The 25,293-nt window shown below is 36.3% G+C and overlaps 1 protein-coding gene across 3 annotated transcripts in view; it reads right to left on the bottom strand.

The window, feature by feature from the left end:
• The window catches only part of CSMD3 (CUB and Sushi multiple domains 3), a 1,374,620-nt gene that overhangs the window by 611,185 nt on the left and 738,142 nt on the right, over positions 1-25,293 (bottom strand). For all 3 annotated transcript variants that reach the window (XM_049854130.1, XM_049854131.1, XM_049854132.1), the window contains one exon: positions 15,577-15,689. In XM_049854130.1, the coding sequence (XP_049710087.1) occupies positions 15,577-15,689 (113 nt within the window). The remainder of the gene's footprint in view (positions 1-15,576; positions 15,690-25,293) is intronic.

Below are 25,293 nucleotides of genomic sequence, written 5' to 3'. Positions count from 1 at the left end.
TCTTGCCACATTTGATTTATTTGAACACAAGTAAAATAAAGGTAAGTTGCAATTCCCAGAATATGGTAGAAATGTTTTTTGAACAATCTACGCATTTTTGAAAAAAAAGTAGAAACTTTATAGAATGAAGAATTTTATGTAGCTACTTTTTCTTTTACAGAATAGGTATGTTTTCTATGTGATACTAATAGTAATAATATAAGGCTATTAAGAGTCTAAATGCATTATCTCATTAATTCTCACAACATTTAGTAAGGTAAAAACTATTATTCTCATTTTACAGATGAGGAATCTGAGTTATCAAACAAGTAAGTCATTTGCCCAATTTCTCTAATGAGTAAGAAACAGAGCTGGATTCTAAGCCATGTCTGATTAGAAGTTCATGCTTCAACACCTGCCAAAATATTTGATTTTTTTTCCAGTGGAAAGCTTCATTAACATTTTTATCGATATTCCACCCTTTTTTTTTATTGTTGAAAGTACATGAGAACTGAAGATACTGTGGGAATTTAATATTTAAATTCTGCAAACATGCACGATATTTACAAAGAGGAAGGCTATACACAATAGTATTGAAATATAATCACTTGCCAAAAAAAAAAATTCTTCAAGTTTAACTACTATGAATAGCTCCATCTACATATATGTTCTTGCTGTATCATCTTTATCTCTTTCAGATGGAGCTCTTTTCCCCAATCCCCTCTCTTTTCCTTTTCATTTAATAAGTCACCTCCCTAGTCCACTTCTAGGCCATATCTTGCTGAGATCACTGGACTATGTGATTTTGTTTAAACCAGACTATGTTTGTTTTAAGGTCAGGAGCTTTTATATGTAACATTGTTGCCACTGGTAGCTCAACCAAAGCTCTCCGTTAGTGCTTCTGGTAAACTAGATTACTGTTTAAAAAAAAAAAAAAATTACTGTCTTCGTCCATTTTGTGGGCGAATGTATTTTTTTTTTTGCCTCTTAATTCCAAGCTCACTAATGTTATCTGATTTGGGCAACTGATTTTAGCAGATGAAAGCAGAGCTTTAAAAATGTTGCATGGTTGGTTTTTTTTTCACTCTTACATCTTTGCCACTGTAAAGAAAAAACATATCTTGACTAGCCACTGTTCCCAAGAGAATGAATGACACATGGAGCCCAATTCAGCATAGTTCAGCTGACTCCAGCTCATCCACAGACTTGTGGAAAAAAGATGTTGTTTTAAGCTAATGAGTTTGGGTATGTAACATAATCATTGTGGTCATCAACTGTTACAATGATATATTAAGAAAACAATTCCATTATATAAATAAATGCCTCTTTGCATATAGTCAGATTGACTTGACCCTGTTCTAAAGTTTTGAATTAAAACTATCGAGATTTAATTCTCAGTTGAGATTAGCGAAAATCACAGAAGGATTTTATTTAATCCAATGAATAATAACTCTTTTCTGTCATTAAAAATCAATTTCTGAAGACCTAACACATCTTACATCTTATTGTTGTTAATTGCCATCTCATCAATTCCAACTCATGCTGACCTCACACATGCAGAGTAGAACTGTTTCACAGTATATTCCAGGATGTAGCCTTTTGGAAGCAGATATCCAAGCCAGTCTTCGGAGGTACCCTTAGATGGGTTTGAATCACCAACCTTTGGGCTAGTAGTCAAGTGCTGAAATGTTTGTGCCACCCAGGGACTCCTTCTCACATTCTACCATTTGCTTATAACATATAAAGAATGATATTTGAGCCTCCAAAATAATTGCTTCTACTTGCATTGATACTTGACTTATTTAGAATAGCTTCCCCAATTAAGGTGGATGTAATGAATAATCACAAATATTTAAAGTTACATGGTTACTGGCATTGAAGGAAAAAAAAAATTTCATCACAAATTGTGATGATCATACATTATTTGACAAAGCTCTTGTACAATTCCAAAAGTATGTCTACCAATCAACCAACTGAATATACCCTGATTCCATGGAGAAATGTAATGTGAGAAGCAACATAGTGCAATGGAAAATGACCTTCTTAGCATAATACTTATGGAGCTATTGTGGAACTAATGGAAAAATAACTTTTGGTTCCATTTTGGGTTGAAGCTGTACCTATATTGACAGTGAAAAAAAATCAGTCTCTTGGGCCTTAATTTCCTCATCTGAGAGGACATGAATATATTCTACTCAATGACCTCAAACGTCTCTTCTGGCTCTAATGAGCTATGATTCCCTTATTTTAATAAACACTGGCCTTTGTCCTTAGAGACGAACTGGACTCAGAGTGATTTTTTGCCACCATGGAGGTACTGGGCATCCTTCATCTTTATGGTTCCTGCACCCAAACATGCTACTCCTTCCTATTCAGCCTTATCTCCAACTATCTGCCAGACCCCATCTCTCCATTCCTGCTGTACGTCATAGAATTCTGCCAGCTCCTTAAAAGGGAGAGGCTGTTATCTGCAATGTTTGTCCTGCTGCCCAGTCTCCACCCTCATAAACACCAACTCAGCCTTCAGGTCTCAGTCCGAGTTCACCTCCTCAGGAAAACTTTCTTCGAAGTCCATGTTATATATGTTGTCACATTCTCCAAAAAGCACATTCTGCTTTTCATTCTTGATACGCATCACACTTAAAATTATTTGTTTACTGTCAGTCTTTGTTCCACTGGACTGAAACCAGGAACCAAGACTCTCTTATTTTTTGTTATATGCCCTTCCTATCTACAATGCTTGCCACATAGTCTAAATCCAAAAAGTATGTTAAAATTGATATTACTTTGAATATTCTACTGTCATTCATTCTAATTCTGGAGGTGTAGAAACACAGGGTCTAATTCTAACAGCAGGTTGGGATAAACAATGTTAAATTGGAAATTTTAGGAGCAGTAAATTTCTGAACCACCACTTATCTGTCAGTTTGTCATACTGAAGTTTGCTGTACCTTGAAATTGTTGAGGATTTCATTTTACTTGGATTCACAACCAATGGCCATGGAAGCAGCAGTCAGGGAATCAAATGATAGATGGCCTTGGGCAAATCTGCTGCAAAAGATCTCTTTAAAGTGTTAAAAAGCAAAGATGTCACCTTGAAGACTAAGGTTCGCCTGACACAAGCCATGGTATTTTCAATCACCTCATACGCATGTGAAAGCTGGACAATGAATTAGGAAGACCGAAAAAGAACTGATGTCTTTGAATTACGGTATTGGAGAAGAATGTTGACTCTACCATGGTCTACCAGGAGAGCGAACAAATTTGTCTTGGAAGAATTACAACCAGCATGCTCCTTAGAAATGAGGATAGCGAGACTCTGTCTTACGTACATTGGACATGGTATCAAAGAGGGACCAGGTCTTGGACAAGGACATAGTGCTTGGTAAAAGAAGAGGGTCAATGAAACTGAGAAAGACCCTCTATGAGATGAACTGACACAGTGGCTACAACAATGGTCTTAAGCACAGCAACAATTGTAAGGATGGCACAGCGTGGCTATGAGTGAGTCAAAACCAACTTGACAGCAGATCACAACAACAGTTTTCTGAAGGAACTTGTTGTATTGAATGCAAATTAATAATATAATAATAAAAAACATACTCCAATAAAGATGAAGAACGGAAGAATAAATCTCACTCAAATGTAAAAGTTCTCATGAGTCATAGTTAAAAGCCCTCTTTATTCCGAGGTAGATTGAAACATTATCATAAGAGTCCCACCCAAAATATTACATGTGACTTTGTAATTTTTCCTAGGCAACAGCAGCCAATTTTTTCCAGACTACAAGATTACAACACAGAAAATGAAAAAAATATGAAGAGAAGAGATATCTCAAAAAGTCACAATGGTGGGAAAACCCAAAGAGGCCTACCAGCTCATTGCTAACAGACCACTATCATATAGTAAGGTTTTAAATATACGGAAAATTTTGAGGGAAAGATTTATCTCTGAACTCATGCAAAGAACGTCCCACTGAAGGTACCTCAGTATACTACAATGAATGAATATTGAGTGTAATATTCTTGGAAAGTATAATAACCCAGCCCAGTGCCATCAAGGAATGGACATATCAATATTTAATATATTGAATCTGTTAGGAGAATGTTAGCACTCAAAGGAAATACAGAGACTATTTGTTCCAAGCTCTTTATTTTAAAGATAGGGAATTTGTTTTTTTAACCCAACCCAGTGCCCAGTACTATCGAGTCGATTCCAACTCATAGCGACCCTATAGGACAGAGAACTGCCCCATAGAGTGTTGTTCTTAGAGTAAATATTAAATCAGTGATTCACATGGCACACCCAGAGGAAAACAGTTATTTACATAAATGAATTTGGACTCCAATCTCATTATACAAACATGAAAATATATCTCTTATAATATTCTAATACCGTTTTCTTGTTGGTGGTGTTGTTAGTTGCCATTGATGTTATGGCAAAACTATGTTAGTATATGGAAAATAATTTAGTTTCTGAGAAATTTAGTTATTTAAATTTTATTTTCAATATAATTAAACATTGTTTTTATTATTGATAAAGTACTATTTTAAGAGAATATCAAATCATCATTAAGTATGTCCTACAGATGAATTTAATCTTAAATTGAATTCCTCTTGAGTTAACGGACAGGATATGGGGAAATAGGAAATGTTCGTAAAAAAGAAAACAATGATATGCCTTATTTAATTTTATTTCATTAATTTGATTTTATAGCTAAGAACTAAGAAATACATGGGAAGATGTGGGGGATTCATACATTTTCAAAGAGGTCTTGGAAGACTTATTATTATTCATTATGTATATTCAAAAATAAATATATTTAAGAATCATTTTTTAATAATAATTCTTAAATATTTAAAGTTATTTTGGTTTCATGGCCATCTCATTAAACTCTTTTTTGGATTGCAGATTGATATATTTATTGATGGATAGTGCAGGATCTCAGTTTAAACATACTAATTAAAAGGACAAAAAAATATACATACAAATAACTCTCTTGCCAGAGATCATTTCTCCACTACACAAATCTTGCATGGTAAAGACAAAGTTTTTTTTCTTTCTTTCTTTCTTAACTGTCTCTAATATGAAATATATCAGAGATAGATTTTGGAATTCTACATGTGGTAGGACTTCTTGAGAAATACTCCAATAAAAAGGTGGAAAAGTTCATATAAATGAAGCAAAGAACAACGTTTTGAGTTTCAATAAGAATGATTTCCTCACCAGAGGAAGTCAGGTATGTCTTAGGCATGTACCACCAAGATTAAGAGACAAGTGATGATTATAATGTTTTTTTCAGTTTTAAATACCTTGCATAAGCCTATAAATGTTTTACTTTAAAAAATGGAAAAATGAATGCAATTTTTCAGTGCTTCATTTGTTGCTTGGGTATAAATTTACCCTATTATAATGTCTATTATATCTCTGGCACTCTTGTTTTTAATAGATTCTTTTTCTCCAAGAAAGAGAAAAACCTAAGAGAGTACAACCACTTCAACATTTAAAATATAAATACTGTGACTATATTATTCTATTCTACTTAATCCTTTTGAAGAAAATATTATTCTTGCCTTCTTAACTGACAAAAATTGTTAAAACATTCTGTTCATACTCTTCCTTCAAATTAATTATATCATTAAAAATAATATCGATTAAAATCAGTGTTCACGTTTGAAACATTAATTGGCAATATTAATGATATGCCTTACTTAATTTTATTACACAGTTGATGACATTTACTGCTCATATTTAAAGTGCACAATTTGATAAATTTTCACATATGTGTATGCCCATGAAACCATCACCACAACCATATAATGAACATTCTGTCTGTGTAATCACATAATCATCACTCCCTCCATCCTAGTGCTCAGGCAGCCACTCATCTGACACTGTGGATCTTAGCTTCAGTTTGCATTTTCTGGAATTTTTATAAATAGATTCATACAGCATGTACTCTTTTTCTGGTTTCTTTCACTTAGCACAATGATTTTTATTTTTATCCACATTGTTGCATGTATTAGTACTTTTTTATTGATGCACAATATTGCATGATGTAGATACATCATATTTTTTTTATAAACTCACCTACTGATTCAAAGGGTTTTCACTGGCTACTTTTTTTCAGAAGAAGACTTTCAGGTCCTTCTTCCTATTCTGTTTTAGTCTGGAAGCTCCACTGAAACCTGTCCACTGTGGGTGACTCTGCTGGTATTTGAACTCTGTTAGCATATTGTCGTTATTGCTGTTAGGTGCCATTGAGCCAGTTTCGACTCACAGCCACCCTATGCACAACAGAATGAAACACTGCCCTAGCCTGGGCCGTCCCCACAATCACGGTTTTTCTCGAGCCCATTGTTGCAGCCACTGGGTCAATCCACCTCGTTGAGGGTCTTCCTCTTTTCCGCTGAGCCTGTACTTTACCAAGCGTAATGTCCTTCTCCTGGGACTGATCCCTCCTGACAACATGTCCAAAGTATGTAAGACGCAGTCTTGCCATCCTTGCTTCTAAGGAGCATTCTGGTTGTACTTCTTTCAAGACAGATTTGTTCATTCTTTTGTCAGTACGTGGTACATTCAATATTCTTCACCGAAACCACAATTCAAAGGCGTCAATTCTTCTTTGGTCTCCCTTATTCATTGTCCAGCTTTCACATGCTTATGATGTTACTGCAAATACTATGGCTTGGATCAGGTGCACGTTAGTCTTCAAGGTGACATTTTTGCTTTTCAACACTTTAAGGGGTCCTTTGTAGCAGATTTGCCCAGCACAAAGCATATTTTGATTTCTTGACTTGCTGCTTCCATGGGTGTTGATTGTGGATCCAAGTAAAATGAAATCCTTGACAACTTCAATCTTTTCTCTGTTTATCATGTTGTTGCTTATCAGTCCAGTTATGAGGATTTTTGTTTTCTGTTGAGGTGTAATCCATACTGAAGGCTATGGTCTTTGATCTTCATCAGTAAGTGCTTCAAGTCCTCTTCACTTTCAGCAAGCAAGCTTGTATCAAGTGCATAATGCAGGTTGTTAATGAGTCTTCCTCCAAGCGTGATGCCCTGTTCTTTGTATAGTCAGCTTCTCAGATTATTTGCTCAGCATACGGACTAAATAAGTATGGTGAAAAGATACAACCCCGAAGCACACCATTCCTGACTTTAAACCAATCAGTATCCCCTTGCTCTGTCCGAACAACTGCCTCTTGATCTATATACAGGTTCCTCATGAGCACAATTAAGTGTTCTGGAATTCCCATTCTTCACAAAGTTATCCATAATTTGTTATGATCCACACAGTTGAATGCCCTTGCATAGTCAATAAAACACAGGTAAACATCCTTCTGGTATTCTCTGCTTTCAGCCAGGATCCATCTGACATCAACAATGATATCCCTGGTTCCACGTCCTTCTGAATCTGGCCTGAATTTCTTGCAGTTCCCTGTTGATATACTGCTGCAGGTGCTTTTGAATGATCTTCAGCAAAATTTTGCTTGTGTGTGATATTAATGACTGATAATTTCTGCATTCGGTTGGATCACCTTTCCTGGGAATAGGCAGAAATATGGATCTCTTCCAGTCAGTTGGCCAGGAAGCTGTCTTCCATATTTCTTGACATAGAAGGGTGAGCACCTCCAGTGCTGCAATCGCTTGTTGAAATATCTCAATTGATATTCCATCAGTTCCTGGAGACTTGCTTTTTTCCGATGCCTTCAGTGCAGCTTGGACTTCTTCCTTCAGTACCATCAGTTCCTGATCATATGCCACCTCTCAAAATGGTTGAATGTCAAACAATTCTTTTTGGTATAATGACTCTGTGTATTCCTTCCATCTTCTTTCGATGCTTCCTGCATCATTTAATATTTTCTCCAGAGAATCCTCCACTATCCAGATCAAGGCTTGAATTCTTCCTTCAGTTCTTTCAGTTTGAGAAATGCCGAGCGTGTTCTTCCCTTTCGGTTTTGTATCGCCAGCTCTTTGCCTATGTTTTTATAATACTTTACTTTGTCTTCTCAAGCCACCCTTTGGAATCTTCTGTTCAGTTTTCACTTCATCATTTCTTCCTTTTGCTTTAGCTGCTTGACATTTGAAAGCAAGTTTCAGAGTCTCCTCTGACATCCATCTTGGTCTTTTCTTTCTTTCCTGTCTTTTCAATGACCTCTTGCTTTCTTATACATGAAGAACTGGTGGCATAGCTTCCAGCATCACCGAAACATGCAAGCCACCACAGTACAACAAACTGACAGATGCATGGGGAATGTTATCTGTGATTTATCGACTATGAAAAGCCATTCGACTGTATGGATCATAACAAATTATGGATAACATTGTGGAAAAAAATGGAGGCCTGGTGGCACAGTAGTTAAGAGTTTGGCTGCTAACCAAAAGGTCAACAGTTCAAGTCCATCAGCTGCTCCTTGGAAACCCTATGCGGCAGTTTTCCTCTGTCCTATAGGATCTCTGTGAGTCAGAATCAACTCAACAGCAACAGGTTTATTGTGAAAAATGGTTAATCCAGAACACTTCACCGTGCACATGAGGAACCTGTACACAGATCAAGAGGCACTTGTTAGAATAGAACGAGGGGTATATTGTGTGGTTTAAAATCAGGAAAGGTGTGCATCAGGGTTGTATCCTTCACCTTACTTATTCAATCTGTATGCTGAGCAAATAATCTGAGAAGCTGGACTATGTAAAGAAGAAAAGGGAATCGGGATAAGAGGAAAACTCATATGCAGATGACACAACCTTGCTTGCTGAAAGTGAAAAGGACTTGAAACACTTTCTGATGAAGATCAAAGACTACAGTCTTCAGTATAGATTACCCCTCGACATTGAAAAAAAAAAAAAAAAAACCTCATAATTGGACCTATAAGCAACATTGTGATAAACGGAAAAAAGATTGAAATTGTCAAGGATTTTATTTTACTTGGATCCAGAATTAACACCCATGGAAGCAGCAGTCAATTAATCAAATGATGCATTGAATTGTGCAAATGTGCTGCAAAAGATCTCTTTAAAGTGTTAAAAACCAAAGATGTCACTTTAAGGACTAAGGTGCACCTGACCCAAGACATGGAGTTTTCAATTGCCTCATATGCATGCAAAAGCTCCACAATGAATTAAAAAAAAAAAAAAAAAAAAAAAAAAAATCTGCTGCTGTCAAGTCAATTTTGACTCATAATGACTCTACAGGACAGATTAGAACTGCACCTTAGGGTTTGCAAGGATTGCCTGGTGGATTTGAACTGCCAGACTCTTGGTTAGTACACCTAGCTCTTAACCAGTATGCCACCAGGGTTTCCAGACAATGAATAAGGAAGACCAAAGAACTGATGCCTTGGAATTATGGCGTTGAGGATGCATACTGGATATACCAGAAGAACAAAAAAATCTGTCTTGGAATAATTACAGCTAGAATGCTGTTTAGAAGGAAAGATGGCGAGACTCTGTCTCATGCACTTTGGACACATTTTTAGGAGGGACCAGTCCCTGGAGAAGGACATTATGCTTGGCAAAGTGGACCATCAGTGAAAAAGAGAGAGACCTTCAACAACATGGACTGACACAGTGGCTACAATGGGCTCAAGCATGACAACAATTGTGAGGACGGTACAGGACCAGGCAGTGTTTTTTTCTGTTGTACATAATGACTGGACGGCAACTAATAACAAGAACATTGATGGACATGTTAAAATATCATTAAAAGCTACCTGAAAAGTGTTCTAATCCATCTTGAAAAACACTGTTAGATGAGTTAAAAAAAAATGACGCCATCATTAAATAAGCGCTTTTTCTTTTTTTTTTTTTAAAGAAAGCTATGTTTTTAAATTAAATTTAGGTCAAACACTTGTAAATACTTAGCTGTTTAATCTTCAGATCTTTGCTTTCAGTCCATGTTATCTATGGCATATGTCCTAATCACTAAATGAAAGACTTGAATTTGGTCAAATAATGGACTTTCTATTTCATAGCCTTAAATGATGGAAATGGTCTTTTTGAGCTTACATTAAACCATAAAAATTGTTTCTAAATAGTTCAAGAAAAGTATCATATTTCATGAAGTTGTTCCATTTCAAAATGTTAGCTCATCCCATAAAAGCATATGGCTTCATCAAAATTTTAAAGTTTAGTCATGTAATTTAGTTGAGAGCTATCTCAAAATTTAAATGTCTAAATAAATTTAACCTTAAGCTAAGATTTATGGGAATAATATAAAGTTTCTTAAAGGTGGTAGTCTAAAAAGACAGAATTCAGAGTCAGAATTTAGTTCTGCCACTTACTATCATGTGATTTTGAACAAATTACCTAATCCATTGTGCCTCAATTACCTCATCTCAGTAATGGGGATAATAAGGTTACCTACCTCATACTGTTTGTTCTGATGACTGAATGAGACAACACATGTGCCTACAAAAGTACACGGTACCAATAACCACTCAATATGTGTTTTATTATGACTACATTGCTGAGGATGCAAACTGTCACAAAACTGAAAGTTAATCAAATCAGTATAACATCAGATTTCTAAAAAGGGAGAATAATTATGTCATGTTTTTAGAACACTATAAAGGCTAAAGATTTTTCTTTATGTGCGCCTGCCATAGACATTAAGCTCTCTTAATATTCTTCTTTAGGAATATCAAGTAACTGTGGAAATAAAAAAGTATAGCTACCTTCTATATGAAATCAGTTGATTTTTGTTGTGTATGTGCACACACACGTTTACACTTTACTTTCATGGGTGCCTGATGAGACACTGGAACCTTGTAGTATAACTCAATCCTGTGGTGCTCTCATGCCTTTCTCACTGGTTAGCGTCTCAAGCTTTGCTCTAGGTTTTTAAATTTCTGTTTCCCAAAGCCCCTCAAAAATTTACCTAGAATATAAATTTGCATAATGAAAAGAACATGGAGTCATCTGATTTAATGCCGATTCCACCAATATTGTGTGCTTACTCATTGTGCTATGTACTGGGGATACAAGCAGTGAACGAAAACAGATCAAACTTCCTATCATCAAGATGCTTACATTCTAGTCAGTTGTGTCACCTGTAAAAATAAGCATTAATTTTCACCTCTTGGAGTTCTAATGAGATTTAATGAGTTGTTGTGTCCCATCGAGTTAATTCTGACCCATAATGACCCTAAATGACAGGGTAGAGCTGCCCCATAGGGTTTCCTACACTGTAATCTTTATGGTAGCAGACTGCCAGATCTTTTCTCCTGCAAGGAACTGGTGAGTTCAAACCACAGACCTTTTCTTTAGCAGCTGAGCACTTAGCCACTGGCCACTAGGGCTCCTTATTTAATGAGTAAATGTAGGCAAAATAACTGGAATACAATGGCTTTTAGCAATTGCTAATTACCCCTTTCATGTTCCTTAGGCTTTCTAAGATGAAAATGAAAACATTCATAAAAAATAGTGCAGTGTTAATGGATGCTAATGTGTCTACTGGAAATAGCTATTTTCTCCTTTGCTTCCTTCCTGGTTAATACGCATTTGAAATAATGGCAATTAAAAAAAAAAAAACTAATGTCTCTAAGGGATATTGGGGCAAGATGAACAGCCAGGTTATTCTTCCTTTTCAGCAAGAACACCTAGTGCCACTTGTTGAATCACCAGGTGGGCAAACCCATTCCTTCACTCATTCCACCTCCATGACTAGGGATGACCATGATGTGTTACATCCGACATGGACACTAGTGGATTTATCAAGTAAGGAATATCATTAAATTTCTCAAGAGCTGGGTAGTATTTTACCCATTTTTGTATTGCATCAGCACACTGTCATGCACATAATAAGTGCTGAATGAAAATTAATAAGAATAAAGAGTATTTTTTTGATTTGCAGCTTTTGTTTTGTTGTTGTTGCTGTTTGTATTTTAAGATAGGCAGTACACAAGCCATAACCCATCCCAGTACCGTCGAGTCGATTCCTACTCATAGGGACCCTACAGGACAGAGTAGAACTGCTCCCATAGAGTTTCCAAGGAGCGCCTGATAGATTCGAGCAGCCGACCCTTTGGTTAATAGCTGTAGCACTTAACCACTATGCCACCAGGGTTTCCACACAAACCATGGGGGGAGGGCAGGAGTGATAATTTCAAAGATAAGGTTGAAGCTCTAAAGATAATGGAAAACTAACCAGGCATTTATATACCATTTTATATTCACAGATAAATCTTTGGTGTCTCAGTCAATAGTATAGTGTCAGAACACTTGTTTTCAAACTATGTTATTTAGTACTTAGGGTTCTTCCTAGATTTGGAGGAAATGAGGAGCAATCTGACCAATTAGGGGCACTAAAGCTCTTTTCACTCTCATTCAACCAGAGCAGCCTGGCTATTATCTTTTTCTATTTGGGATTTTTAACCAGAGATTTGATTTGAAATCTTATTTTCTTTAAAATCAAGTTTCAAACACACTGTCTTAGGGAATTTAGCAAAACACAACTTAAAAATCAAAATATATCACAAAAATGGTCTAAATTACATATTTTAAATTTGAAAAAATTAAAGGTGAAAATATACACAATAAATATATATTCAATTTAGAGGGTATCTACATTTAATGCTATCTCCTGCAAAATCTAGGGTTGAACACTAAAAGCAGATGTCTTTAGATCAAATATGGAAAGGTTTTTAGCAGGTATTCCATTTAGAAGCAACACAGTACTTAACAGAGAGCTTGGTAATTATGGAAATTATTTTTAGTAGGCAAAGTTGCTGAAGCTATCTGCACATCAAAATTTGAAACTTCTCAGAATGAACCCAGCTTCAACTTTGAGCTGAGATTTTAAATTATGGAGAATGTAAAAACATGATTTTTATGGTAGGAAAAAGAAATCATGGTAAACTAAACTTTTGAAGACAACTTTACCTTATATTAAACAATATTATATAGGCCAAATCATTTGTTCGGCTTAAAAAAAACAAAAATCAAACCCATTGTCGACTGGATTCTAACTCATAGTGACCTTACAGAGTAGAACTGCCGCATAGAGTTTCCTGGGAACACCTGGTGGATTTGAACTGCTGACCTCATGGTTAGCAGATAGTACTTAACTAGTACACCACCAGGGTTTCTTTGTTCAGCTTAGCTGACTGACAGTTAATCCCCTATGATGACATAGCAGGGGGTTTGCTGAAAGAAACAAACACAACTAAGATATTTTCTGTCTGCTTATACAGTATATAGGTACTGGGGATTTATAAAGCAGAGGAAGTGGTCTTCTACAGGGGTAGAGGTAAGAAAGTCTTCACAGAAGAGGAAATACTTGAACTTTGTCTTTAAGGATGAGTGAGGATATGCTGAGTTAAAGTTAGTGTCAGAATCCAGGTATAATGAATTGAATGTCCAAAGAAGCAGAAGTGTGAACAGCCTGCTGGTTTCAGAGAATTAACGATAATTTGATGAACTTGGAGTGTAAGGAGAAAGACAAAAAAAAAAAAAAGGTAAAAAAATCTGGAAGATAAGATCTATGGAGGTTTTGGACTTTATCTCTAAGCAATGGGGAGTCATGGAAACATTTTAAGCAGGAGTGTAACATAATCAATCACCTCTGTGATGCTGGGAGATCACCATTATCTGTGTGGAGGTTAGATTGGAAAAGGCGAGTTTGAAGCAAGGGAGAAGAATATAGTCTTATTCATTGACAATCTCCGGGGCTGGTTTCAAATTTCTCATCTCTGTGAATAGTTGTGTTTGCATAGTTGTGTATGCTTTATTCTCTGTCACTATATTGTTGTGATTATACTGAGACAGAGGTGGTATCTGGCTGTTCTTCCTACGTTCAGCAACTCATTCAGTACCTGGCACATAGACAGATCCTTAGGAAATATATTTTGAATTACTGATGTTGAAAAATGAGCAGAAAGAGAACAAAATAAAGTTAGTTGTGCTCCTTTACAATGTATTTTCAGCTCTTGAACTGCAGCAGGATGAGAGCTGAGTAAATACCTGTAGAACGCCCCTGCTGCTCCAACCTGTTCATGAGCTTTAATAACTGTTTCCCATTGAACCATTGTCATTAATGATTAATAGACTTTCTAAGGATAAAAGACTATAGATTTTCCAAAGGTAACCTTCAAACAGTAAAGAAAATAGTAAAACCAAGAGGAACATATGGATTAACCTAGCCATTTAAAAAAAAAAAAAAAAAAAGCCATTTAGAGGGGGAAAAAAAAAATCAAGATGTAGATACTTCCAACATAATCTAAAAATTCTTTAAATTTTTTAACCTTTTTTTTTTTTTAACTGGGGAATAGATGTAGATTTTAAATGGAGGAATATATTCAAAACTATAATCAGGGTAAAGTTTTCTTTTTTTTCCTTAACTAAATTTATACAAATTTTTTTTATTCAAATTAATATTAGGCACAAGTTTAGGCACAAGCTCACAAGACAGAAATTGCATGTCTCATCTCCCTGATAATATTATGCATTCATTTTCCATGTGTCCAGACACAAAGGCTTGGCAAGTCGGTGTTTGAAAGAGGAAAGTCTGATTAGAAATTATTATTATGCAAGTAAGAGAAATTTGCACTGTCATTGTTTAACTGATAAGATAGAGACTAATTATTTTTACCACAACGGTAATAAATTCAAGCAATGTAATGCTCTGATGGTTTCATTTACATTTTCAGTTTTTAAAGCATGGATTTCAGTTGAATTTATCAACATTTACATATTTTTTTACTTAGACTTCCAAATTTTCATTTGTAATACGCATGCTATGTATGTATATACATTGTGTCTATTTGACTTTAATCAACGTTATACATGTGTCCAAGATATTCATGAGTTGACGATGCCTACATCTATCTCTTACGAATGTAACTGGAATAAAATATTTTGTTGTACACATGTAGTAAATCATTAATCTGTGTCACCACCAACACACGTTGTTGTTGTTATTGTGTGCCATTGAGTCGATTCTGACTCATAGCAACCCCGTGGGACAGAGTACAACTGCCCCAGAGGGCTTCCAAGGAGTGGCTGGTGGATTCATACTGCCTTTTGGTTGGCAGCGTGAGCTCTTAACCACTTCACCACCAGGGCTCCAACACCAAGATGGGCAGTACCAATTCAATAAATTTATAAGTCACAATTTACATAGGCATTAATAATCTCAACATTAAGATCATGTATTTCATCTGACTCATTAATGGATTACAAAAAAAAAAATTGGTTCCCTGGAATTTTGGAGTAATTTAGTCCTTTACTGTTTTGTTTTTTTTTTTAAGTATTTAATAATTAGTGTATTTTTTGTCAGTAAAATTGCGTAAAGTGTATATAATTGCATGGTCTATTCTGGGAAAGACAAGCAATTCAGAGTGGCTGAAACACAGGGATAGTAGAGTGGACTGGGGGAGAAATAAGGTATGCAAAATAGACACATTTTAAAGAGAAAAATAGTTTTTTTTAAAGAAAAGTGAAATCAGCATTTGTAGTTAAAGAGGTGATTATTTAATAGGAATGTATTCTTGCTTGTGTTCTGAGAACTTTTATTTTGTAGATGCAATTAAACTTGAATTGGAAAGCATTCTCTGGTGGTATTAAGATAACATATTCCTCACAGTAGCAATTCATCATTACCTTTGTAGTTAACTTTGAAGCCAACAGATCCAACACTTTCGTCTGTTTGAAGGTGCAGCCACATTTGGTTACTCATGCTCACTATCAAGTCTGGCACAAAGCTTCCAGTTAACCTAACGGAAATGGAGAAAAAAGGGAGAAACGGGTTATCTAAAGACTCTCTGAGTGCAATTTATGAGACAGCTGTGCTTCTTAGTACTTTCTTGCTAAAAAACAAAACTGGCAGGTATACTTACAAGATATGTGTTATTGCAACAACAGAGAAAAGCTACACAACTTAATGATCAAGGCTTATTATAAACAAGTACTAGTTTATGTGTTTAACTGGGGCGAATCTTTCATATCCCTGAGGCAAGATTACTAAATTTTCTACCATCAGAGAATGGTAGGCTTCCTTTTGAACTGCGGAGAAAAAGATGATCTATAAAAATCCTTTTTTCTTTTTTAACACAGACAATGCATTTTGTTTAAACCTTTCAAGTTTCACAGAAGTTCATTGTAGGTATGTTGTGAAAAACATCCAAATACTATGAAAAATAATAAAATAGGAAGGAGCAAAATTGAGCCCTTTATAATATTGATATAAGGCACATAAGCCTTATGATATAGTGCCTACATTACAGGCTAGCTATGTCATATATAACTTTCACTCTGAATAGTTTATTTTAATTTCATGTGGCATTTCTGAATTTAGGCATTAATAAACTGTCATTCAGTCATGCTCAATTTTATAACACTAACAAGGGAAATTACTTCATGTTTCCTCTGTCATTCATAATACTGTAGTCATATATTCGAAACAAAGCCATGGGTCATATAAAGGAGGGATGAAAATGAGTAAATAAGATTGGGGGGAACAAGTCTATCAAGCATAGAAAGAGGAGAAAAAAAAAAGACTCGTTGCTGAGTAAGTATCCATATTGGTACCAGGGTTACCCATTCATATTGGTAGGGGATTCTAAATTATAGTAAATTGGTAAGTCTCTGAAAGAAGAAATTCCTAAGTGTCTTCCTATTTTATTATTAAAAGCATGAAGACTGCTAGAAAATTATATCAAAAGAGAAAGCATAAAGAGTCTGCTTATAATAAAAAGGGCACCCCAAGAGTTGATCTCCTAAAGGCTGTCTACAGTATAATTAGACCAGCAGAGGGCAGCACAAATGACTATGTCAGTGAAGTGACCATGGCAGCAAAATGGCCCTGTTCCATGGTCAGCCATCAACACTGTAAAAATATCTGCAGATTGCATTAGCAGTCCAGCTATGTCACCTGCGTCTAGTGTTGCAGAATTTATAGGACTCTATCACAAAGAAACTCAGTAAAATACTGTTTTAATTGTGGGATTATACATGATATTGGGAAACTCTGTGAGATATCAAGATGCTATATTACGGAACTTCAGATTATGCTAATTATCTTCCAGCCGAAATTTAAAATTATTAAACTATAAAACAAACACACATGCACATATACCATCTTTTGTAATGTGTGTGTCTACACACAGACACACTGTCTTTTAAAAAGGTGTTTTGGTTAAAATTTGTGGCACGTGAACTTTCAATTTGGTGAATTAGTAGGTACCAATCTTTTGAGCTGAAGTACAAAACAGATTTGGGTTTCTCAGCAAGAGCAAAGCCTCCAGCTAGAGACATAACAGGAAGTGAAATAAACCCATTATCACATGGACACAAGAGCAATAAATTTACAGGAAGTATGTCAGCTACATCATATCAAATACTTCAATAATTTATCTGAGAATGGATATTAAATTACATTTTATGAGAAGATTTGATTATTCATCTTTATAACATCCTCTTATAGCCTTCTTGAAGGAGCCCTGGTGGCACAGTGGTTAAGCTCTCCGCTGCTAAGCAAAACGTCAATGGTTTGAACCCACCAGCGGCTCCGCAGGAGAAAAGACTTTGGATTATGCCCCTGCCAAGATTACAGTTTAGAAAACCCTATGGGACAGTTTCACTTTGTCCTATAGGATTGCTACACGTCAGAATCTACTTGACAGCACACAAAAGCATCAACAATACCCATCTCAGTTCTGTACTGCTATGCTACCCTGAAACATCTAGCAGAGTATTTTGTTAGTTCATAAAGACCAGCTAACACATGCAGACTAAACTGTTACCTGACTGACATGTACCCCTACTACCTCTCATTCTACCTAGTTCCCAACTCTTTGCTGGTATAAGAGTAAATACAATTTTAAAAAATTAAATTAGAATTTTCCCTGGTGCCAAAAGGGAAATAACCACACATCTCCCACTACTGCTTCTCTTTAGCATTCTCTATAGAAATCTTGAAATTATAAATGATTCCTCTGCCTCTTTGAAATGTATGCAAAAAAATATATATTTTTTTAAAGCTAAATAAGCCGCCTGCCAGTTTTGTGTCCCAGGAATGTCTTTCTTAGAGCCTTGGAGCCATCTCCTTGAAATGTGAACATCAAGGAGAATGGCACGCTGTTTCCCAGTCTCTGTGGAAATTTATGCCTAGACACTTGGCTGCATGATATAACTTCCTCCTTGTCCTAAATATATAAGAAATTTTACTTTTCCTTTTCATAAGGACATTTAACATGGCTTGTATGTCCCTGGCTATAGAAAGGTGAGATTTCTTTTTCTCTTTGCAATCTCCTTCACAGATTACCTATAATAGGTATAAGAGTCTGGCTTAATGCTTATTCAATTATAAAATAATTTCATTCTTTTCTACATTTTGTGGAAAGGATTCACTGAGTTAGCTGGAGATTTTATTTTTAATTATATTTCCCCAACAGTTTGATGACAATGGGATAAAATACCACTTCCTTAATTGAGTGAACCAGGTGAAGGTCACAATAATCATGTAAGAGAACCTGAATTACAAAAATTCTCCAGTTTTAGTGCTCCATTCTTTTGGAATATTAGCTGGACAAACTATCCTCTCCAAGTTCAAACCTTTTTTATAAATCATGGGTAATTAGGGGTCTTCAAATTCTATCAGGATCACCATTAGCTTTGATGGTGGAAAACTACGGGAAGCCAGGAATATTGGTCTTTGCAGGTCTTCTTAAATGGGTCTGTCATATTTGGAATGAGTATACATATGAGAATCCAGTCTTCCAGTGGCCTGAGGATGGTTCCTTTAATTTGAATAAATCGATATGTTTGAGAGAGTTCTTAGAAGATCCACTCCCAAGAAAATAAATTAGTGGTATTTATTGGATGAATATCAGCCTAAGAAGAAAGTTTAAAATAATTTCCATAGCCAGAGGAAAAACTGGGAAAAATGGAAAGGAAATGTAGGAATTAAAGGCACTTTCTCTCTCAAAGAATCCTCCTTCTCCTTTATCCTCTATCTTTGCTTCCTCTACTGACCCTGTCTCTTTATGCTTCCTGTCTTCAGATAAATTCCTGGGAAGACGGAGGCAGTGGTCTTTTAGGTAAGTGGTCCCCTTTGTTAGTGGATTTCCCTGAAAAGAGGGACAAGGGAACAACTTCTCGTAATAAATTGCCTGCCCCGTTTGCATGTCTCATGCCTTAGCACAGATTCCACCTCCAAGAGTACTGTATCATCCGTACGCCATGTATTTAGGGAAGCCAAAATTATAAAGAAATGCGATCAAGTAATATCTGAGAACTTGGATAAAAATCTGTGCTCCCACATGAAGGTGACAGGATGTAGGGTAGTTGCAGTAGCCACTTGAAAAAAAAAAAAAAAAAAAAACCGTGCCGTCGAGTCGATTCCGACTCATAGCGACCACTTGAAAGAATGCAAAATTAATAAATAAAAAGTGTTAGGCTGATAAATAAGAACATGGCGGGGGGCGGGGGGAAGAAGACAAAGAGCCATGCAATTCTGCAGTTTTTTTTATTGCAATGCAAGAAAAACCAGCTCTTCCTACACAACTACCAGTGAACCTGTTGCCCCTGAGAGGCTTCTCAGGCCCCCTGGGTAATACAAGTGCCTTTCTTGTCAGCTGATATTACTCTTTTAAAGGCTTATTTTCCCTGTGTTTCAGAAATTTGCAGAAGTCCTCAGTATTATGCTACCAGTTTATAGCTCCACTCATGAAGTTTGTATAGAATTCTGCAACCAAATACTTCATTTCTTTGGTGGATCAAGCATGTTGGGGACTGGAACACAACCCACTGCATCAAGGGGTAGCCAATTTTTCACCACCCTATACAACCTTTGGAGACCCATAGGAAGAGGTTGCTCATATCCATCTGCTAAAAGTGAGCTGGGAGAAACTGCAGCAGTTTGCCCAGAAGACAAGTGAGTCTCGCCACACCCCCCTTTTTTCCCATCAAGAGTTTCTTGAGGATTTCTGAAAATTTACTGATGTGGATTTGGGCAGATCAAAATTGTTATTGATTCCATCTGCCTTTATCTTGACTTTCTTGCTAACTAACCATCTAAAGGCAAAAGGTGGTAGGATGCAACGACAGACTATTTCTAAAATCTTAGCAGAGAGAAAAATTTATATATATATATATATATACACACACATATAAAACTACTCACATGTCCCATATGCTGTGACAGCCGTCTTACAAGTACATAAGACCCAGGCAATGGTAAAGACTCCCTTAATACACCTAAGTCTTACTTTTGGGAAACCAGAACATAACGTATCAGATGGAGAAAGTCATTTATTTTCATGTCATCCAGAATTATGAAAACTTTTACAGATTCCTATAAGATTAATCAAACTCTAAAATCACTCATTTATTAAAATTCAGGAATATATGGATTAAAATGGTCTACAGTTTTACTGTTACCATTTCATTGTTAAAAATTAGAATTACTACTGTGGGCAAGCATGGTATCTCTCCCTTTTGTTGGGAGGCATATGAATTTGTATCTGAGACCGGGTTTTACGCCTGATTTAACTGAAACCTCTCCTAATCACCTGGGTTGGTAAGTGATTTTATTATTAATTATACTTTCCCAAACCTAGGTGTCACACTTAAAATCCTGTCCTTTCTCTTTGAATGCAGCCTCAATGGCTAATGCTTCTCAGTACCCCCTCAAAGGCTTTGAGGATAAGAGCTACATGCTTTGGACAACTTTGTATACAATCTGTATTCATGAGTGGTCAGTAAAGGGTGTTTTTGGGCCATGGGGGAGGGAGTCTTCAATCTTTCTCAAAAGTTAGTCTTCAAATAATTCCTATGCTTTTAACACATCTTTTTTAAACTATCACCTGTGAATTAAAAAAAAAAAAAACTTATTTAATACATATTTATTTATGGGCTGAATAACCCCAGTGTTCATAAATACAGTCTAATCCTACTTAGTTCCTCTGTGCTGGAATAAAAGAGCAAAAGCCCTAAATAAGTGCACTCAGGAATCTTTCTCAAGCACTGAAATAAAATATGAATAAAGAACAGGATCTATTGCATTTCTATTAGGCTCAATGCTTGATTTTCTTTATAGTCACTCCAGGTATATGAGTGCATCCGTTAGAGATAATAATTGCAGTTCTATGTTCCAACATGTTTTTTCTTTCATATAAATACATAACTTCTGCTTTTTATGGAACTAAATTTAATACTCTTTCTTCTAACACAGTGCTATCAAGAGTGATTTATGTATTCATTTCACAGTACATGCAATCTAGGTTGATGATGGCTGGAAAATATTAGTTAAAAAATATCTGAAATGTCACCAGTAGTGTAACAGTTCAAAAAGTAGATTAAAAGCAGAAGATTAATATATAGTTTTCAAAATAAAAATATATAAAGGACTGTGAAATAGATGGAACAACATAAATGTTAGCTCATTTAGCCAACTAAGTAGTTAATATTTGTAGCTTTAACTTCACTTATAGACATAGCATCAAAGTTTTCATTAATTACCTACTTCAAAAGCATATTGTGTGTGAGTGTGTGTCATGATTTTTACCCTCAATTATGAACAGATTTCTATATCAACTTTTTTTTTTTTTTGTAAAGGTAGTTTGAAGGTGAAAATCTCAGCACATACATCTTTGTATTCACCTATGGATACTTCATTTTTTATATATACTTAGCCCTCTGACAAGGTACCTTGGTTATAATAGACAGTATTATAGTATTGGGGGTGGGGAGGAAACCCAGTTTATTTGCATTCCTTTTCTATATATTTTCTCTATTTCTTCTTCTACAAACAGTATTGGAATGCCTACCATGGTCCAAATATTCCTAAATAAAAAGGGAAAAAACAACAGTCAGGTGGTCTTACAGAACTCTACAGCTCATGTCTTGTCCATGCTAATGTCTGCAAAGATACCTTTTCTGTTGATATGTCTCAGTAGGTTTGTCTTTTTGTCTTGGTGCAGAGATTTATTATTATTATTATGCTTATGTGTTAACAGCTATAAGTATATGACACTGTGGTAGGTATTTTCGGAAATCCAAGATGAGTAGAAGATGGTCCCTGCCCTTCAGAAACTTAAAACTATTGTATTATGATTGTGTTTGCGTGTCAGTTGATATCAGGGAGAAAGCTGAAGGGCAGTAAGAAGAGTTTTTTTGTTTTCTTTTTCTTATTTCAATAACTCTATTATAAGAAGTAAACAATTTTTCTGACTGATCAATTCTCTAAGCTCTTTTTACACCGAGGCAATCAATTTCTAAAAATATAACCTTGTTATTACATCAAGTATATTCTCTCTCTCTCTTTGTTATTAACCTATAGAGATTTTTTGGTATTTAGATTTTCATGATTAAGACAGGGAAGTACGAGACCAAAGCCAGGAAGGTATACTTATTTGGAGGTAGGAGAATTTGTTGAAGGCCAATATCATGTATAGTAATCTGATATCAACAAGAGTGGAACCTAGATTTTGAAAGAGTGAATTGTTGAGTAATAATAATAAGGAGGCAGAGCCAACATGGTGCCCTAGATAGACGTATCATGTCATCCCTCTGAAGCAAAGACTGGAAAAACTAAGTAAAATAGATACAAACTTCAATCCTGAAACCCTAATAATCAAATGAAGCAATAAAGAACTAGTTCAAACACCAAATGGAAGAAGAAACTGCAGAAAAACAGAGAATGAAGAGAGACACAGAATAGAGGTCCCCTATCAACTGACATGGCACAGCGTTGCCATCTTGGGGCACAGCCAGCAATGACCGCAGACAGGCAGTACAGGAATGCAACTTCACAGAACTTCCAACAGGTGAGAGAGCACCCAGTAACTAGAGAAACATGTTTTCCCAACCCCTATCCTTTTGCCTAGTATGTCAGCTATACAGCCTCCCAATGGGTCACGCCACCCTGCCTTGGATAGAGAACTACTGGCCATCACCAGCCCGGAACTGCCCTATCTCCACCCATTGGCTCCTGCGGTGCCTCTTTTTTCCCTTTCTTCCTTTTCTTTCTCCCTCTCACCTAAAAAAAAAAAAACAAAAAAAACTTTTTTTTAGTTTTTTCTCACCTAGCCTCATACATCCCCTCTACCCCTTCCTACCAAGCCATGCCACATGGCCGAGGGCAGAGAGCCACAGGCCCACTGTCACCCTGGGTCCACCCTAATCCCACCTGCTAGCTCCCATTGTGTAATTTTTTTTTTTTTTAATTCTACTTTTTCTTTCTCTCTCCCACTTAGCCCAATATACCAACTCAATATACCCTTCCCTCCAGGCTATGCCTCACTAATGTTGAGAGACACCAACTTGGAGCCACCCTGGGGCTGCTCCACCCCCACCCAACATATCCCACTATATTTTTTCTTCTCTTTCTTTCTCTCTCCCACCTAGCCCCATATGCCACCTTTCTCCCTTCCCACTGAGATACACTGCACCACCGTGACTAGAGAGGCACTGACCTGCTGCTTTCTACCATTCACCTAGCCTGGTACAGCACTTTCCCCCACATCTCATCATCCTTTAGATCTGCCCTGCCCCTACTCACTAGCTATCCCTTTTTTCCTTCTTTTTTCTTTCATTTATTCTCACTACCTATCCCCGTATGTCACCCCCCTTTTGCTGGCCCTCATCATGCTGCTATGACTAGAGCATCATGGCTCAGGGCCACCACTGCACCAGGCCTGCACAGACCCTCCCACTTGCCACTTGACCAGGTGCTGAACAGAGGGAAGCAAGACCATACCACTCCCCATCTGACACCACCAGCTGTGGTTTGTGGGCTGTGGTAAGGGGCTGTGGGCTGTGAATGCTCCCATGCCACTGGACCAACATCAGGAGGCAGACAAGCGCCCACACAGTCCAAGCTCACCAAGTGTGCAGTGAAGTGGGCTCACACTGCCTGCTGCTACCCTCCTCACCTGGACAAGATGATGAGAGCTATTGTGCCCACAGAGGAGCAAGCAGTAAAACATGCCTGGTCTGCCCACCCTGACATATCAAAACAAAACAAAGAAGCAAGACAAAACAAAAACAGATAAACCTACAATCGATAAATAAATAAAATAATATTTACTGCCCTGGAGACAGTAAACAATACCAAAACATATTAAAAAAGCAGGACAAGATAGAAGCAGTAAGTGATCAAAATAAAGAGTCAGATGACCTTCTGGTAGAAGAAAAGGCAGTGGAACTACCTGATATGGAATTTGAAAAAACTAATATTTAGGGCTTTACAAGAGATTAGGAAAAAGATCAAGGAAAACAGAAAAAAAAAGGGCAATGAAAAACAGACAAAATCAAGGAAAACACAGACAAAGCAATAGAAGAATTTGGGAAAATAATACAAGCACAAAATGACAAAAAAAAAAAAAAAAAAGAGTAGAAATCATACAAAAACAGCAACTAGAAATCCAAAAGACAAACAATAAAATTTCAGAATTGGACAACTTAATAGATAGTTGTAGCAAATTCAAACAATAAAAGACAGAATCAGTGAGATTGAAGATAAATCCACAGATGTCGCTTTGAGGAAAAATCAGAGGAAAGAATGGTGAAAAGTGAAGAAAACCTAAGAATTATGTGGGTCATGATCAAGAGCAAAAATGTGTGTGATAGGAGTTCCAATAAAGGGGGAGAACAGGGAAAACACAGAGAAGATTGTTGAAGATTTGCTGGCAGAAACCTTCCAAAATATCATGAAAGATGAAAAACTCACTATCCAATAAGCTCAATGAACTGCATATAGGCTAGAATCCAAAAAAAAGTCACCGAAACATATAATCACGCTTGCCAAAACCAAAGACAAAGAAAGAATCCTGAAAGCAACTCAAGAGAAACAAAAAGTCACTTACAAAGGTGAGACAATAAAACTAAGCTCTGGTTAGTTGGCAGAAACTACATAGGAAAGAAGGCAATGAATGACATAATAAAGCCTTGAAGGAAAAAAAAAAAAAAAACTGCAAACCATGAAAAATATATCCTACAAAACTCTCTTTTATATATGATGGCAAAATTAGGGCAATAAACTCATACCTGTCAATAATCGGAATGTAAATGGCTTAAATGAAAGCATAAAGAGGCAGAGAGTGGGAAAATGGGTAAAAAAAGTGTGGTCCGTCAATATGCTGTATACAATAGACACACCTTAAACACAAAGACACAAATATATTAAAAATTAAAGGATGGAAAAACATGTATCGAGTAAACAGTAAGTGAAAGGGCAGAAGTGGCAACACTAACTTCAGATAAAATAGACTTTAAGACAAAATCAACCATAAAGCACAAGAAAGGATATTATATAATGATTAAAGGAACATTCCGCCATGAAAACATAACGTTAATAAATACCTACACACCCAGTGA

Source organism: Elephas maximus, chromosome 15 (genome assembly GCF_024166365.1).
Source record: "Elephas maximus indicus isolate mEleMax1 chromosome 15, mEleMax1 primary haplotype, whole genome shotgun sequence".
In the NCBI taxonomy this organism is placed as follows: Eukaryota; Metazoa; Chordata; class Mammalia; order Proboscidea; family Elephantidae; genus Elephas; species Elephas maximus.
This window is presented reverse-complemented; position numbering and strand designations above follow the sequence as displayed.